General features: G+C 36.9%; 1 protein-coding gene across 6 annotated transcripts in view; it reads right to left on the bottom strand.

Annotated features, from left to right (window-relative positions):
* NCOR1 (nuclear receptor corepressor 1) overlaps window positions 1-17,243 on the bottom strand; it is a 65,818-nt gene that overhangs the window by 3,338 nt on the left and 45,237 nt on the right. For all 6 annotated transcript variants that reach the window (XM_068656233.1, XM_068656232.1, XM_068656230.1 and 3 more), the window contains 22 exons: window positions 14,739-14,912; window positions 13,718-13,878; window positions 13,207-13,327; window positions 13,005-13,106; window positions 12,407-12,501; window positions 11,785-11,953; window positions 11,079-11,219; window positions 10,002-10,085; window positions 9,231-9,487; window positions 8,497-8,857; window positions 7,752-7,976; window positions 7,148-7,357; window positions 6,148-6,297; window positions 5,403-5,576; window positions 4,785-4,950; window positions 4,021-4,517; window positions 3,439-3,567; window positions 2,701-2,858; window positions 2,228-2,451; window positions 1,661-1,798; window positions 992-1,134; window positions 134-187 (listed from right to left, as the gene is read on the bottom strand). In XM_068656233.1, the coding sequence (XP_068512334.1) occupies window positions 134-187; window positions 992-1,134; window positions 1,661-1,798; window positions 2,228-2,451; window positions 2,701-2,858; window positions 3,439-3,567; window positions 4,021-4,517; window positions 4,785-4,950; window positions 5,403-5,576; window positions 6,148-6,297; window positions 7,148-7,357; window positions 7,752-7,976; window positions 8,497-8,857; window positions 9,231-9,487; window positions 10,002-10,085; window positions 11,079-11,219; window positions 11,785-11,953; window positions 12,407-12,501; window positions 13,005-13,106; window positions 13,207-13,327; window positions 13,718-13,878; window positions 14,739-14,912 (3,933 nt within the window). The remainder of the gene's footprint in view (window positions 1-133; window positions 188-991; window positions 1,135-1,660; window positions 1,799-2,227; window positions 2,452-2,700; window positions 2,859-3,438; window positions 3,568-4,020; window positions 4,518-4,784; window positions 4,951-5,402; window positions 5,577-6,147; window positions 6,298-7,147; window positions 7,358-7,751; window positions 7,977-8,496; window positions 8,858-9,230; window positions 9,488-10,001; window positions 10,086-11,078; window positions 11,220-11,784; window positions 11,954-12,406; window positions 12,502-13,004; window positions 13,107-13,206; window positions 13,328-13,717; window positions 13,879-14,738; window positions 14,913-17,243) is intronic.

Raw genomic sequence — 17,243 nt, 5'->3', positions numbered from 1 at the left:
TTGTGGGGTGTTACTTTTCAAATTTTACATCATCTTCCTCATTTACGGCACTGCTCAAAGCACATACATTAAGTATATTGCATTAGTTTACCTTTTCTGAAACATGCACAGTTCCTTTTACTGAAAAACTTACCTGATGTAGTAACTGCTGGCAGATTGAATATTTCAGTCCCTGGCTGAGCAGTTGCTGCAATTAAAACATAACATTTAAGTGAGTTTTCCATGGTACCGATGATCATTATAAGTGAACCCTATTAGTCTTAATACATATGATAGAATTACTCTCAACTATTTCCTGTACTTTTTTCAACATAGCAAGATGTATTGTGCACACAATGGAGATCCAATAAAGAGAATACTGCAACCCTTATTAACGCAGCCTTGTTTCTCAGAATGAAATCTGCAAAAGCATTTGCTTTCAAATAAATACTTTCTATTAGGTACTGAATTCACAAACAGCTCAAACTCTTACTACTGATAATTTTGATACAAATTTATAGTAAGATTTCTAAGAGAAAAAAATACAGTTATAGTGTCATATTCCACTGGGACAGTATCCATTACTGAGACTGCATTAAAATATCCAGAATGTGTCATTTTGATAGTCATAATCATATGGTCCAAGAAAAAAAAAATCCAGCTTAGAAGATGTCTTTTTCAAAATGAAAAAGGCATAATAGTTGTTAAAACCTGACACTATTCTAGTTAACTCTGTCTGTAGTCAATGTTGATATGAAGCAAACTATCTCAAAAATTATGCTTCTTCTAAACATTTACACCTCTCAAATTAAATATTAAAATGCTTAAATGCAACGGTTTACATACATCAGCATAAAAAATAAATCTTACAGATATTCAGTCATATACAATATGTTTTAAATTAATAGATTAATATTCACTCACACTAATTGAAACATTTAGGTTAGATCATCTGTGGACAGCAGTCACATAGAGCTTAAGTTGCAAAAATTCATAGAAAAGTCCTACATACCCATGTCTGAGTCACCTCCACCAGATGAGTTCAGCTTTCGAAATATCTCCTGTTTCTTGGACTTTACCATTGGTGACGTATTCTCAAGTTTGGTGAAAAACGAAGGCAGGTAACTTATGCTACCTGGAGAGCGAGAGTCAGTCCTGCCAAGACCAATGTGACAAAAGTAAGAGAATGTTTTTCACACTGTACATTTAAATCTTTCAAAAAACAATCAGTGGCAGATACTGCCAACATTAATATGCTTTAAGATCATCTTTCCTCAACCTGTTTTTTTTTTTTAGGGACTAGACCAATTTAATGATTGTCCAGAAACACCTGCTTTTTCAAGATTCTAAAGCTCACAGAAAAAGCAACATGGTCATTGCCTGTGCTAGAAGAGCGGTAGAGATAATGCACTCAAACATTTCAGGGGTGTCTATTTTTGCCTTGCAACGTGCATGCTTGCTAAAGTTTTAGCTATATATTGGTGGGTGGCTGCATTTTTAAGCTAGAAGCCCAAATAGTCATCCCAGCTGTTCCTCCAATTTCATCCTCCTTATTAAGAACAGCAATTAAAAACTTGCCTCTGATAACAGAGGAAGATTGCTTAAATGATTTTTTAATAAAGATACTGTTCGAAGCCAAGTGATACAGAATAATGCTTTTAAACTGCAGTTTTACACGTACCTCTGTTCAGTAGGCTCAGCTCTTTGGGAAAGCAATAGAACGTTTTCCTGTTTCTCATGTACAACTGGGACCTGAGGTGGCGAGATTGGCTCATAGGGCTCTGAAGAAACATGACTCCTCTCTGGAGATTTTCCAGGTCTGCATTTGGAATTCAGAGACAGGTAAGTCCTCTTAATGCATATAACAGAGTAGTTAACACACATAATTGCATTCCAGTAGTTATAAAACTATATTTCTAGTTATGTGTGTTTCATGTTTTAGTATGTTTGATGATCTTAGAAGATAGCACTGATTTGTCCACAATGATTCTGTGGATTTCTTCCACAAAGTTCTAATCGATTAGAATTTTTCACTCCTCGAAGGATTGGAAATTATGCATTAGTAGTGAAGGGAAAATTTTTATATTACGGAGCCAAGCAATTGTCAAAAACAGTGCAAGTCATTGCCTAAAAAAAGACCAAAGGATACTGCTATTTCTGATCTACATAAAGATTACTGCACTAGCTTTTGTAAATATTGTACTTGGGAATTAATTAAATTTACAGTTAAACAAAATACATGCATTACCTTCCCCGGGACTTGTCAGACAGATTTTCAGGTGACACTCTAGCACCTGGCCGCTGATGGTGGACAGACTGTGACTGTGACTCAGGGCTGTAGCGATTTGATGTCTTTGCTCGGGTAGAAACAGGCGCTGGAGCAGGGGTGGAGTTCTGGAATGTAGTAGTGGGAGGCTGCGAAGGGGCCTGAGAAGCTGCTTGGTTTCGAGCGAAGTCTTGTGTAATAATTTGCTGATTGTGGTCAAAAAAAAAGAAAAAGGAAACTTTGGTCAGACATTGGCTACAGTGTAGTGTTCAGCATTTGTGAACTAGATGAATATGAGACTAATTGCAACAAATGAGAAAATAAGTTCAAACATTATTGTATAATATTCCCAATACCAACTCTGTAATTATTAGTTTTATTAATGTTCCAAACCTTGTTTTCATAATCAAAGCATAACTTTTCACATCTGAAAAGATGTGCACAAATAAACCTACACAGATGTGATCAGCAAGGGTGATAAGTCGATGGGTTCTGGGCACATGTGCCATCCCTTCTGCTTGGGAGGAAGGAGGTGGAGGTTGCTGGGGTGAAGGAGGTTCCTGTTGTGTCCTGTAACGGTGAATCGGCCCCTCATATTGCCTGTTTGGGTCACCTAGTTGAAGAACAAAAGGACAGTTTGTTATGAAGGTATTACTGAAGCTTCAAGGTTTTAAAGTTCTCTGCTTACAAATATAAAACAATAGGCGTTTCTATAATAGATTTTTTATAACAGACTTTAGGCATCATGTCTAATGAACACTTTTTCCCCTCTACTTATAGGCCCTGGACTTTCGAAGGCTAAAGCTTAATTCCACAACACTGGTGAATTCCAGCTCATTTCTCATCTGCAAATGGTACTGTAGCAGTCTGAGCTTTACTAAGAGATCAAAAAAATGTGTATAGCAACACCAACATGCGGTAATTTTAAATAATACATGCAAAATAAATTTCTTATTGAATCAGCTAGGCTGTAATGTAAAGGAGCTGTTCAATGCCAAGTGACAGTTCCAATACGTTTGCTCAAGTTTTTCCACAGATCCTGCAATAACATAACTCCAGCAAAAGTTTCTAAAAGTAAAAAACGTGGTAAACAGTGACCTAAAGACTCCTGATATATTTTAACTATATTTTGAGTTCATGGTAAATACAAGCAAAATAATTGTCAACACATTTGCATAAGTAGACCAACTTACTCTCTGCCTGGCTTGGTTTAGGTGTCTCTTGTTGATAGGACTGTAGCTTTTCTTGAGTAGGTACAGGTGAATTTGCAGGGCTAATCACCTCAATGGCATCTCCAGGAGCTTCATACCGGTGGGAAGATACTGTATATCGAGCAAAAGTTGCAGAATAAGGTTTGAATATCACTCAAGATTTTGGTTGCCTATACGTAGCGATGCTGTCTTTCCATTAAAATGACATCAGTGAAATGGAAGTCAAAACTGTCTGTCTTTCTCATGAGAATCACAGTGAAACATATTTCCACAAAACAGTGTTCCAATGTAAATTCAGTAATTTTACATCTCCTGACTTATGATATGGTCAGTTTTATTATCCTGCATTTCACAATGCAGCATGGAACCTAAATAAAGTGATCAACTAAATTTTACAAGAATCTTTAGCCACTGCACTATATTCAAAAACTGTATTTGCCTATCAAGCATCTGATCTGTGCAGGGCTGAATATTTTATCATTAAATATCAGAATCATTTCACATTTTATCATCTCCCTAAAAGGCTAAGACAGCAAAGAAGTAAGTAGTTACTAAGATACGTACAACTACTGGAAGAATCTGAACTTTGAGAGCCCCTATCTCGTGCATCCTTGTCTGAAGCAATCTGTCGAGTGATGATCACATCTATGAAGTTAGCAGCAGTAATTGTGGTCTTTCCTCGAGTTCTCAGCTCTTCCTCGTACCTGGATTTAGGAGGAGGTCCTTTTTCTTTACCAGCCTCTGAATAGACTACTGATGAAGACTGTCCTTGGGACTTGCCACCAGAAAAATTTGCAGATGTATAGGGGCACTGGACAGGCCTCTTTTCTACCTCCAGTGTTTTCTGTTCCATCTGCGGCTGCTCAGTAACCACAGCTGACCTGCGTCCCATATTCTCTTCTATCCTGCTTCCTTCATGCTTGTTCTCTTTTGCTTTGGCAACTTCCATCTGAGGAGCAGAGGCTGCAGCATCTACTAGCGCCGCAAGGGCATCAGCAGCAGTATTGTAGCGTGAAGCAGGCAACCCTTGAGTTATGGAGGGAGCTCCAGGGGTGAGCTGCCTGTTGGCAAACATTGAATATTCCGAATTATATCACATGAAAAAGGACCAGAGCCATTTCTTGAGTAAAACAAAGCAAAGCTTTTGTGAAACTGATTTCTATCCAAATTGGACTTGGTACAAATGGACAGGATCATTTTCAATAAATTAAAGAGCCAGACAACTGTGGTATATCCTTGTATCTTAGGATCTTCCTCAGACTAAACACACCTTTCAATAAGCTCAAGTATTAGAACAGATATCTCTGGGACAGTGACAAGAAACATACATGATACGGAGCTGAGCAGCAGGATCCAAAGGTGTGATTACACTTGTCCCGTTGGTTCCTTGAAAAATACTAGGCCTTTGCTGCAGTATGTTTTCCTGGCTTCTAACTGAAGGGGATGGGGACCGAACATATCCATGACTACCAGGTCTGCCAGGCTGCTCTGTACCTGCAGAAAATAAAGCAGAGGAGGAAAAAACCAAATATACATATAAATTACTCTTATAACAACGTAGGATACGTATAACAATGTATCAATGCTTTCTCCTCCACATTCTTTCCCAATTGTCTCCAACACTCTGGATGCAATTGTATATATTAAGGATTTAAATGGGACCATTCTGTTTATAATGCTTTAAATGAGATGCAATTAGTGATAGGCATGACTGGGATTCATGCCATTCCCTAGGTACTACATCACTATGACAGAATGATGAAGAAGCCTAAAACTTGAAGTCTCAATTATGAACAGAACTGCCAGGTGCTAGAAACCTTCCCTAAGTGAAGGCTAAATCAAACAATACTCTGTAATTTGTTAATAAGCTGCATGTTGCTTATGGTGGATATAGAAAATAGTTAGTCTACAACGACACTGTTCCAAATGTAACAATGCACACTCACCTGGTCGAAGATAAAGTTCAGCAGGGACTGAAGTTATTCTCTCCCTCTCTCGTTCACGTTCTCTTTCCCGCTCTCGTTCTCGTTCCCTCTCCCTCTCCCGTTCCTTCTCCCTCTCTCTTTCCCGTTCCCTTTCAGCATTTGCAGCTGCAGAAGCTGCCAAGTGTGTAGGGTGTCCTGGAACATCCACAGGACAAAACATTTGAAATAGCAAAAACAGATGCTAAAGTTAAAGCATAATTTGATGCAAACACTCTCCAATACATTCTGCCATCCACTTACAACAAATTTCCCAAATCTGTTTTCATTCCAGTCAAGTCTATCCACTTATTTAAGGCAAAAGCTTAACACAGTGTCAGGGGAAGGTTCAATTAACAGCTTTTTACTCTAGTGTTTTCTATACAGGTAGAAACTAGACAGTTTATAGAGCCAAATTCCAGTCTTTAACACACAATATGAGGTTAATGAACTGATAACTGACTACTAATGAAAATTAATGAAAACCTGACAAAACAAGGCAAATTCTGAATTTGTCAGTGCTCCTTCACCTGCTACTGCAACAATACAGATTATAATTTGAAAAAACAACAAAAAAATAAAATACTGCTATCCAAGTGAGAAGTGCAAAGAAATAGCACTTCCTGACAAAACAAGCCATAATATTAATGACAGCTTAATAAAGAATAAATTGGTCAACTATCTCAGTATGTCAGATGATTAGACAAAATCAAATTGTAACAGCTTGTACCTGGTGACAGAGAAGCAGGATTGTAAGGCCTGGGAGGGAACGTAAGCTGAGTACCAGGGATGTAAGTAATTCTCTCCATGGGTGGTGTGCTTGTTCCTCCAGGATGAGGCACTAATATAGTGGGAGCCATATTGTTCAGGTCAATAATTCCTGTTAGGAGATGACACACAAGAAGGTCCACACATATATTCTGTTCATTAATAAATGCTTAGTGGAAAATATATCTGGCAGTCAGCAATTTAGGAACACACTAAATCAGAATTTGCATTTGTAGCAATCCCTTTAATTGTCCTTTATAAAAAGATACACTTAACCTCTTCTGAATAATCCCATCTATTAGCAAAATAGTATTACATGTAATCATTCACTCCCTTTTCCAGATCTCTTATATTTATAAAATAAAATGTAACACTGAAATTCACAGGTACCCACCAGTACTCCAATATAACTTCCCCTACTATGAAAAACACACACTTATCTCTTCTTTTCCAACCAATTAAATAACTAATATCTTATCCTGAAGATAATTAGTCCTACTGGACTAATTCCTTTACTTTTGTTACCTTCCTTTCTTCCAATAACTATCAAAACTGATTTAAATGATAGAGAGATTATCACATCCAGTAACTAAAATGGTAGCTCAGCTACTTCCTGTTAAGCTTGTTATTCCTGGGAGAATGCCATATAACCCCAGGGATTCATAGCTTATTATTTTGTTCCAATATTGCACTGGACATTTCAATATGAAACTCTTCAAAATTATGTCCCGTTAGAAAACCCCTGCACAGAAGTCTAAATCTCTCCATAGTGAACGGAGTTGTAAGACAGTTGCTTTACGCATTTTGTTGTTGTTTGGATTTTTTTTTTCTGGTGATATTCCTATCTTCTAAAGCATTACTTTGGAGTTTTGATCACTTAACAGCTCCTTAAGACTCTCTGCTAAGCCATACCACATTATCTATAATACGCTTTAAAGACTATCAGAAAAACACAGGTATACCTCTTGCTCCCGCGTATGGGAGAGCTAAAGTTTGCTCTCTAGGAGATAATCCTCTGGTTACATCAGGACGTAAATTGACTTGCATCTGCTGTGAGGTAATGTAGTCATTTAGGATTGTCTGTCGTGTGTTCTCCATTGCATAAAGCTGATACTGACTTGGGTAGCCTGGGGTAGGTGAGAGCTGCCTTTGGAACAGGTAAGCAGCAGCAGCTGAGGATGAAGGAGGAAAAAGATTTAGTATTCAAGATACAGAACTGAAGTTTCAATGGAAAGTGCTATCAATTCTCTCTAGCCAGAACCAAATGGATCAAAATAGCATTTTAATACTAATGTTTTACTGAATTTATGCACTGTACATGGGCAGAAAAATCTAAACAATCTATTCTCCAAGAAAAGAGAATTGAATATAATTATGAAGTACTATACAAGAACATTTTAATAAGTTAGGTTTCTTATCTTGGTTCGGTTCAATATCAAACCACAACAGTGTGTATAAGCCCTTATATATGCGTATCAATAATTATTTTTTAAAGGCATATTTTCTGTGCAAAGGATACAATATTTCTAAAAACAAACAAATCAAAAACAAGACAAACACATTTACCAGGATCCAGAGCTCTGTGAAATGGTATAGCAGGATCTAAGTGAGGAGGGAGGTGACTCCTATAGACTTCAGGAGTAGCTCCTCTATGATGAGGGTCAAAAGGACTGTGAGCCACTACAGGATCGACCCCTGGGACTGGAGATTTTGCTGGCACGCTCTCTCTCTGTGTTGGAGTAAGTGTGTTTTTCCTTTCATGATTTGCTGGCTTCCCAGAAGATATTCCAGCTAACAAAAACAAGGAAAAAAATCTGAAAATACCTATTTTCAATAGAAGATTAAATGGTAAATACACACTGGCTCACAAGGCAAGTTCTAGAGGACCCTGCAATTTGCTACAATAAATCACAGAAAGCATTTTATATGAAAAACTCTGGTTAAAAACATAAATCCTAGAATTACAATTGTTAGCACATTATTTTTCTCTTCTAGAGGCTTATATAACAAAGGAATAGCTTCTGCCCTCAAAACATTATGATCTTAGATAACTCTTTCAGTGTGATCCATAATCAAATGCAAATGGAGACTGAACTACTTTCCTACCTCCCTGTTATCATACGGTAGATTTTTATTTTCTTATTTGAACTAACAGCTAAGGCCTTCTTAAATTCTTCTAACCATCCTCCAAATCAAGAGGAACCATTAGAGTAAAACAGAAGTAGAAGAGATTACAGAAAATGGTTAAAATAGTAAGTTTAAAATGAAAGTATTCAAAGTTCTTGTATTACTTTGGATCAAAATAACATACCCTCACTAACTCTATTCATCATAGGTGAACTCCTGGACATTGGACTCTGATAGTTCACAGGTGTTCTCCGTGCATTGGTATCATCATAAATCCCAGGGCTCAGCTGTGATTTAGGAGTTTCATGAAGAGTTGACCTGAGAACAGAGGGACCAGAGCTGACTACTGACGTGTGACGGGAACGTACTGCATCCCCGGTCTTCACATCTTCATATTTTCCTCGCTCCACCACCTTCACGTTTTCTGGCACCATTTCCAGCTGAGGCATTCCACGGGGTAGTTTACTTGGTCCAGTGATTAATGATTTTACATTGTGTTTGATGGCAGACTGGCCAGAATTGCTTTCATATTTTATGGGTGTACCCTGAAAAAAAAGAGAAAAGAAAGATCAGGTAAGATGTCAATGTTTTACTACTGCTTAAAAATTAATAGTAATAAAATAAAATAAAAAATCATGTTCTTGACTGATAGTGTAGCTCATCAGCACAGAATACAACTAGATCTTAGCCACTATTACTTGTCAGTTCTCTCACACAGATTTGCAAATATGTTCCTTACAGGTGAAGTGTCAGGATTTTTCTAATACACAAGATATTTACATGTCATGCACTGGTATATTTCTTAAGAAAAAAACAGACAAAACACCCACACATTTAACGCTACTCAAATATCTGGAATTGATTCACTACTGAATATGTAAGTAACTGTATGAGTCTAGCCGTGCTTTTTATGTTTACCTGAGATATGGAGCCTTCTATGATTGGCCTGGCTGTCTGCACTATTTCAGGAGTCTTGCGACTCTCCTGGCTTAACAGGTCCTGTCTTGGGATTTCATGGATGGAACGGCCCATTTCTTTTATAGTAGTGACTCCATCATATGGTTTCCCTTTAGTAATGGCTCCTTCAAATGTCCTTATAGGAGGTGATTCTCTTTTAATCTGTTTAGGGTATTTCAAGCCTTCTTCAAAACTTTCAGATGTTGCTCTTGGTGTGCCTTTTATAGAAAGAAAGAGTCACATCAGGTGTATTAATAATCACTAAGTCTTTTTTTTTTTTTTTTTTAAATAAACAGAGTAACTACTAGAATTTTGACTTGCAGTAGTCTATAGTGTAACTATAATAGTAGTAAAGAAATATTCAAGTTACTGAAAGAGTCCCAGGTTATTTCAGATGCCGAAATAAAGGCAATAGCATACATCTTCAGAGGTCTGGGGAAGTATTAATATTCATTTAAAAACAAAAAGTAAAAACGTTGCTAATTACCAAGCATTTGTATTAAAAAGTGTCTATTTTCCAAAAAATAAAAAAGCTATGTTTAAACATTTAGCTTTATATACAGTATATCCAAAAGCTGCTTATAGATAATTTATGCTCTGAAAACAGTTTAATAAAATATGCTCTGCCCTTAACACAACCACCATTCTTAATAAATAACAGTTTTGATGTTCAGAAATCCAGATTTTTGGGAACGTAGTTAATGCTTGCCTTCTAAACTAGCAAAAGTTTACCTTGCATTATAGAACCAGACAACACTGTTCTCTCTTTAAGTTCAGCATGTGGGCTACCCCTAGGCAGTGCACGGCAGATTAAACCTAAATTTAAAAAGAGAAAATAATTTAAAGACCTAGAACAACATGTTCAACCCCCCACCCCAACCAAACCAAAACAAAACCCACTCTTCTTCTTACATACATTACAGATACTCTCCGTAGTGCCCAGAGAGCCTTGCCTCATAAGCCCACAAAAGATGGAAGACAAGCCAAATGCATGAGCAACTTCAAAGCAGCACTGAATTTCTATATATGAGTAAGAGGTTTCTAAACTGTATTGTTACATGTAATGAAATTTTACAGAAAATATCCTTTAAGGGCTATCCAAAGGTGGGATAGAACGCACTTCAGGAATAAGACTCCAGAGTTTAGGCAAGAAACATCATCTTGATATGTTTTGTTGTTGTTGTTGTTGTTATTGTTGTTTTGTTTTTTATTTTTATTTTTAAGATAATCACAAAAAGTTGTATAATGGCCCTACTTGACCTTTACAGTCTTAATTTGATTACAATTTACTAAATCAAAATAATACTAGGGAAGCCCTGAAGCAGAATACAGCAGCTGTACAAGTCTTCTGCTTGGCATTATCTAGGAGGTTTATTGCAGGAATGTAAAAGGTCATACCAACATATGTACATCACTGTGCCATGGCTAAGAAGCAATATTTAACTCAATGGCTGTGTCCATGGAGTCCATGCTAGTACAACTGAGAGCTGTTTGAGCTCTGCACCAATCCATTGGGATTGTGAAGAATCAGTTACTCCTCTTTGAGGATCTGACACATGGAAGTGCCAGCTGAATCACCTGCAGTTATTGGAACATCCACCAACAAAAGAAACAGGAAAACTAGCGTCTACTCCAGTAATAACCCCAGCATGCTTTTATTGTAGTGGTTGTTATATAGATTTGGTTAACGGGGTAAGATATAAATCTAATTCTTCTTTTTGTTTTCCCCATAAACAATTGTAGATTATCTTAAAGTAATGCAGAAGACTTGAATAAAATGCAAAGCAATTTAGGAGCAGCTGTTTTTACCTTCCAGTGGTGCAGACACTGGAGACTCCCGCATTGACATTCCTTGCTTTATATTTCCTTCCATTGTATCGTAACTTCTTTTTAAACTAATTTCATGAGCAGTTCTTGGACTCCTTGTTCCTTCACGAACGTTTTTAATAGCTGGTAAAATTTACAGGAGTATGGTTAGAAAACGTGGACAATAAAAAAAGTTATGAGCATGGCATTTAATGAGACCACAAAACACAAATGCTTTAATGGTAACTTCAATGTAGTACTGAAACATTAAATTTCAACCCTAAAAAGATCTTTCATGTCTTTTTAAATAAAAGATTTGTTAAGTTACTCATGTATTGGTATTTCAACTGCAGTTCAAAGTTAATGGAAGTATTTCTTTTGAGTTTAATACAGAACATTTTAAACTTGGTTGCTTAACCTTTCAAAATAAAAATTTTCCTGGAAAAATTGGAAATAAATGGCACAGAAATTCAATAGTTGAACTGTATTTTAACTACGTAGTACAGGATACTCATCAGAACACAGACAATTTCTGGATCGTTTTAACTCTTATACCCACAAAAATACATGTAGGTCAGTACTTCTTCAGGATGGCACCCCAGGGCCTGATGTTTATACATTCGGAAGCAGATATACTTCAGCTATGGATTATAAAAACAGAACCTGCTGCAGTCTTGACTTGAATCAAGTAGAATATATAAATACTCACTATCATAAGATAAAATATGCCCACTTTTGCCTTCATAAATAACATGGCCTTTGGCTGTAGCTTCCTCCCGGCACTTTTCTGGGCTGCTGTCTTCTGTAGCTAGCCGGGTAATAGTTCCCTTCAATAATGCATCAGCTGCTATGCCAGACTGGGACAGTGCTGGTGTACCCTGCATTTAAATCAAATATAATTCAGAACAATTATTTGCAAGCAGTTTGACACTTTGGAAATAAATAAATAAAACACTAGTATTTAAAATATGATGAGATGAAACAGCTTTAAACAGCATCGGTGCAAGACTGGCTATGACTGATTGTAACATTTGAACTCAGGTGTGATGCTATTTTTCATGGAAATCACTAATAAGCCTTCAGTTAGCTATAACTAAAAGCTCTGGTGGTTTTATTTTAGAAATATAAAAATATTCAAATACACGAAGATGAAATCCTGACAACACTGACTTCAGTGATTATCATATTTAACCATCTGATTGTATTTCAGCTTCTTTAGGGCAGTTCCTATTCTGTGACTTAATTTACTGTTTTTAGACATGCAAATATGTTCACGGTGATAGTGTAAATACATTATTTTGCTACAGCCTTCTCAGTAAGATGACAAATACCTGAGTTATAGAGCCTCTCAAAGAAGGAATGGTCTCAACAGAAACTTTATTGGTTGGAGTTCCTCGTGTTATACTTCCCTCCTGTATTGCGGTACCTGATTTGAAAAAAAAGACATCCAGATAAATAAGGGAATCAAAAAAAAAAAACACAGCTGTTTTACTTGACATACAAACTTTTTTAATGGGAACTGTTAGTTTATACTCAAATACAGGGAAACTTTCAGCTTGTTAATAGTGTGCATTTGAAACAGCTAAATTATTTCCCCTTTTGACTTAGCCTTTTACATCACACGAAGCCATTAATCCATGGTATTTAGTTTCCTTTCATTTGATGTATTTATATCTTTCACAAGTATTGCTGTGTGTATGCCCAACAATTTAGTTTTGAAACTGGCATGTCTTGAAACAAATGCTTTTAAATGAGACATGCAGACAGGAGGAGCTGTTACAAAAACAGATGTACACATGCCTTGGAAAAGAGGGAGCAGATTAATCCTTTAATACTTAATAACAACACTTCAGTAGTTTGGGCTCCAGTTCTCTCAGTTTCATCAGGCTCTGACAAAGTTTCTTTCTTAAGCTGTATGACTGACTTTACCTCGAACCACACCTTCATGTTGTGCCCTGACCAGGAGTCCCTCAGGCTGGGAATTCTGACTTCTGGGAGAGAATTCTTCTTGTTTGATATAGGGCAGGGAAGCTATTCAGAAAAAAAAATAAAATAATAATAATCCTTCCTTAATTATGAGTTATTAAATAGTCTATAAAAAAAAAATGCACGTCAGCTTTTCTTTTCTTACCAGCTTTGACTGACTCCTGCTGCCTTGGCAGCCCAAGAGATATAGAGCCCACTGATGGCTTTGCTGTTTCTTGGGTATAGGAAGCTTGACTATGAGATGTTAAGTAAGTGCCAGGTGTTCCCTGAAACAACATATTACGTTAATTCTTGTTTCTGGAATGCAAATTCACTTCTATGTTTAAAGGAGACTGCTAATACTACTATGATCCTAAAATGCTACAGAACACCATTGCAAAATATCAATGTGCAAAACAACATGACTCTATTGTCACAGTTAGTTCGGGGATGCAGTTCACCTAAACTGGACATCCTCACCTGTGCTATTAAATGTAAACAACTGCAGCATGTTCTATTTTATAAAGCACCTGTAACTCCTGGACTTTTAGTGGTGACATGTACAGGTCTTAACTGTTAATGCTGTGAACAGATAACTGAGTAAAAGATATTGATGGTCGGTGGAACGGCAGAAAAAAATGTTATAAGAAGAGATTTTCAACAAGTAGTTCTCTTACTTGTGAGATCGAGCCTCCCATGATAAATGACGGTTTTTCTGATGGCACACTTGTTTTGGAGGATGGAATGAGTGGTGGTGGTGGTCTGGTAGGTCTGGTTGTTGGAAGGCGGACTCCTTCAGGTATATTGGTTATTACTTGGTGAGGAGCTGGCTGGAGAACTTAGGGAAAAATGTGTGTTAAACAAAGTCTGTTTCAGCTCTATTAGTCATTAGAGAGACAAGAAGAACCAAAATAACACAGTTCACCTGACAATTTCCAACAGGAATAACCTCACAATACCCAAAAGCTATCTAGCTGTATTTTCAACTCTGAAGCTCACTACGTCCATGTATATATTGTGCTTAGACATTGATTAGGTAATACCTAACATTGCACTGAAGTTCAAAAATGGTAAAAGCTGCACTGCAAAATTGCAAACTCAGAAAACTAAACTTTTAAAGCTAACAATACAGGGTGCATATTTTTGTTGTTGCTTTTCTGTTTTTAAATAAAGTAGTCTACTTAAAGAATAAGAACAACTGAGGCAAGTATAATCTAAGCTTCACTGGTTCTATCTTTTCTCAGAATGGCATTATACTCTGAAGGCAGAAGCAATAATCCAAGTTTCAGAACTAAGATTTGCCAGTTATTTCACTATTTTATAAATCATTCAATACATAGTATTAAGCAATTATTCAGAAACTTATGTCAAGCCTAGTAGCAGCTCTTTTTTTCCTCAATTCTTCCTTCATAAGGTGACAGTATTTTTACTGAGCTGAAAAAAAAATTCTGGATGACTTTGTTCCTATGCTGTTCTAACTATTTTCAGATAATCCTATTAGCTTAATAAAATGCACATTAGGTAGTTGACAAAGCAAACAAAACCAAACAAGAATACAGAACATCCATCTACATACACACACAAAAAACATACTACTCTCGTTTGTTCACAAAAATGTTTAAGAAAATAATTTGATACTACATAAAGTAATAGCTTCCAAAGACTGTATATTGCTACGATACTAAAGCAAGTATTTACCTGGTGGGACACTGTAGCGAGCTGCATTCATATCAGGCTGGGGAGAGGCTTTATTGACTTCTCTTGGAGACAGCCTGTATGGTGATGCTGACCTCGTTGCTGTATTTTGCACTTGTGCTTCCTGTTCTATTGCTCGTTTGACCTCAGCATAAGGCATATAGGCTACAGGTTTTCCTATGACAGTTAAAGAAAGAAGAACCCTAAGATTAGAAATAAGAGTCAAAAGGTCCAGTTTACTACAGAATTTTAACAAAGGGCTTATTACTTTATCAGATTGTACTCATCAGGTACACAAGTTTAATTACAAGGACACGTCTAGACCAGAAAGGAAAGAATTAAATTCAAAATATCACTTGACACCAAAGTAACTGAAAAATGCCAAGGTCAGGCATGTAGCCTCTCTCTGAATAAAAGGAATAAATGGTTCTGTGTGCTAAGGCATAAGGATAGCAATTTTTGTACCACTTTCCTCTCTTACAATAGCATGCAGTGCTACGAGAGGAAGGTAAGTGTATTTAGTCCTCCTACTCTTTTGAGTAATCCAGATTCATGCATTTATTTCGAAATCAGTGAGTGACTGTGACACACACACACACACATATAATCATCTTGGAATACACTCCCTGGCAAAGACTGCAGTTTTTAAAATTATGTTACACACTTGTATAAACTTATTTGTATAAACTCTCTCATGCTTTGCTGGTGAAAACCAGTAGCTGGTTCCTTTAAGTGAAAGCTCTACTACAGAAAGATTTAAATTAAAGATTTCTTTCTAAACACTGTGCATTGGCCAGGATTACACGCAAGTTCAGCCAGACTTACAAGCCAATTCCACCAGACAAAAAGCCATCTTTTCTTGTTTGTTTGCCCACAGAAGCAACAAATCAAAGTTCAAATACCAGTATTGCCTGTCAATTGTGTTTAAAGGGAAAATGTATTTATATTGATTTTAGAAAACTAAAAATCCAGTACCACAACTTCAAATTCCTTCCGTTTGGCAACAGACAATTTAAGTATTAAAAATTACAAGCCAGAACAAGTCTACTGCAGCTGGGAAACTACATCTTTTATCTCCACCGTTAAAGAAAGATGACACTAGTCATCCCATAATAGCTCCTTAAAGGAGCTTTTTACTATTATATTTAATGGTGAAGTATTTTGTAGCTTGTCATAAGCCAATCAACAATATGCCCTTCAGTTTGACTAGATGCCCTGCAGTACAGTCACTGGATGTGTATATTCCAATGTATGCAATACCAGATTTTTAAGCAGTCTGTGGGTTCTCTCCTACATACACGAGTGGATGGACAAGCTGGCATGCACAACGTATGTTAGGAAGTAGCTACTGCAATGATCTGATGGCATGTCAGCCTCTTTAGTCTGCAGATGAAGGTGTCCAGACTTGTAGAACCCATTTACATTAACCACATTATCCCCCCCTCACTGCTTCAGTAACACCCTTGATTTTTGCTGGCAGAGACTTGATGTTAGAACTTTCCCACAGTTCATAACACAGTACTGCCAATGCCAAGAGTTATTCAGATAGTATTTTAGTTAAATGGTACTTTTAAGCATCCCCAGACTTTCTACCTAAAGAAGCAACTTCCAAAACCAGCAACCCTATACCCTCCCCCCTCAATCCACAAGTTCCCTTCTCACTATTTTAACAGGCAAAAAAAAAAGGTATGTTTCCTTCATTTCACTTCAGTAAAAGTAATTAAGATGAAGTGTTTTCACAGCGTAATTTTAAAATTGTTGAGCATGTTAAGTGCAAAGCACTCAAGTTTCAAAGACCATGATAGTTTACACTGCTAACATCGCGGAGCGAACAGACACAATGCACAAGGACATTAAATCAAAGAACGCAGAATTATGCATCTATGATGATATCTCTAATACTAATATTCAACACATTAGCCACACTGGTTTTATTTCCCAATTACAGTGTTGTTTCTGGACCTATTCATTTACCAGGAAAGAAAGTTGGGTATCTAGAGGTAACAGTTATAGCAAATAGCTGGACCTCCCATAGAATATGCTTTTCTTGCATAAATAAAGACAATCATCTGCTAAGCTGTTCGCAATTTCCACGTTGTTAAGAGAATTAGAATAATTTCAGTTCAAAGACTGAAAGAACAGCCAATTTACACCGAGAGAAAACATAATGCAAGCATCTATGAAAGCTACTAAATGCATCTGCTGGATCTTAAATAGAAACGTAAATTGCCCATCTGAATCACATTTCTGTAACCAACAATGGTAATAGAAACATCCTTGTTCAGGAACCCTGACAGGTTCTGTGAACAGCTCTGGATTTGTTCTGTACCACAGAATACAAGAGCCACATTCTGGAAATAAAAATCCAGATCTGAGATCTCAGTTCAAATCATGCCTCCAAGCAGCATCTATTTAGGCAAAAGCAACCAACCTCCATATTTGCAAGAAGAAAAACCTTTCTCACAGCCCTTCCATAGTCTGACGGGCTACAACATGACAGTTCTACCA

This window comes from Anas acuta, chromosome 19 (assembly GCF_963932015.1).
Source record: "Anas acuta chromosome 19, bAnaAcu1.1, whole genome shotgun sequence".
In the NCBI taxonomy this organism is placed as follows: domain Eukaryota; kingdom Metazoa; phylum Chordata; class Aves; order Anseriformes; family Anatidae; genus Anas; species Anas acuta.
The sequence above is the reverse complement of the archived record's forward strand: the minus strand, read 5'-3'. Positions and strand labels throughout refer to the sequence as shown.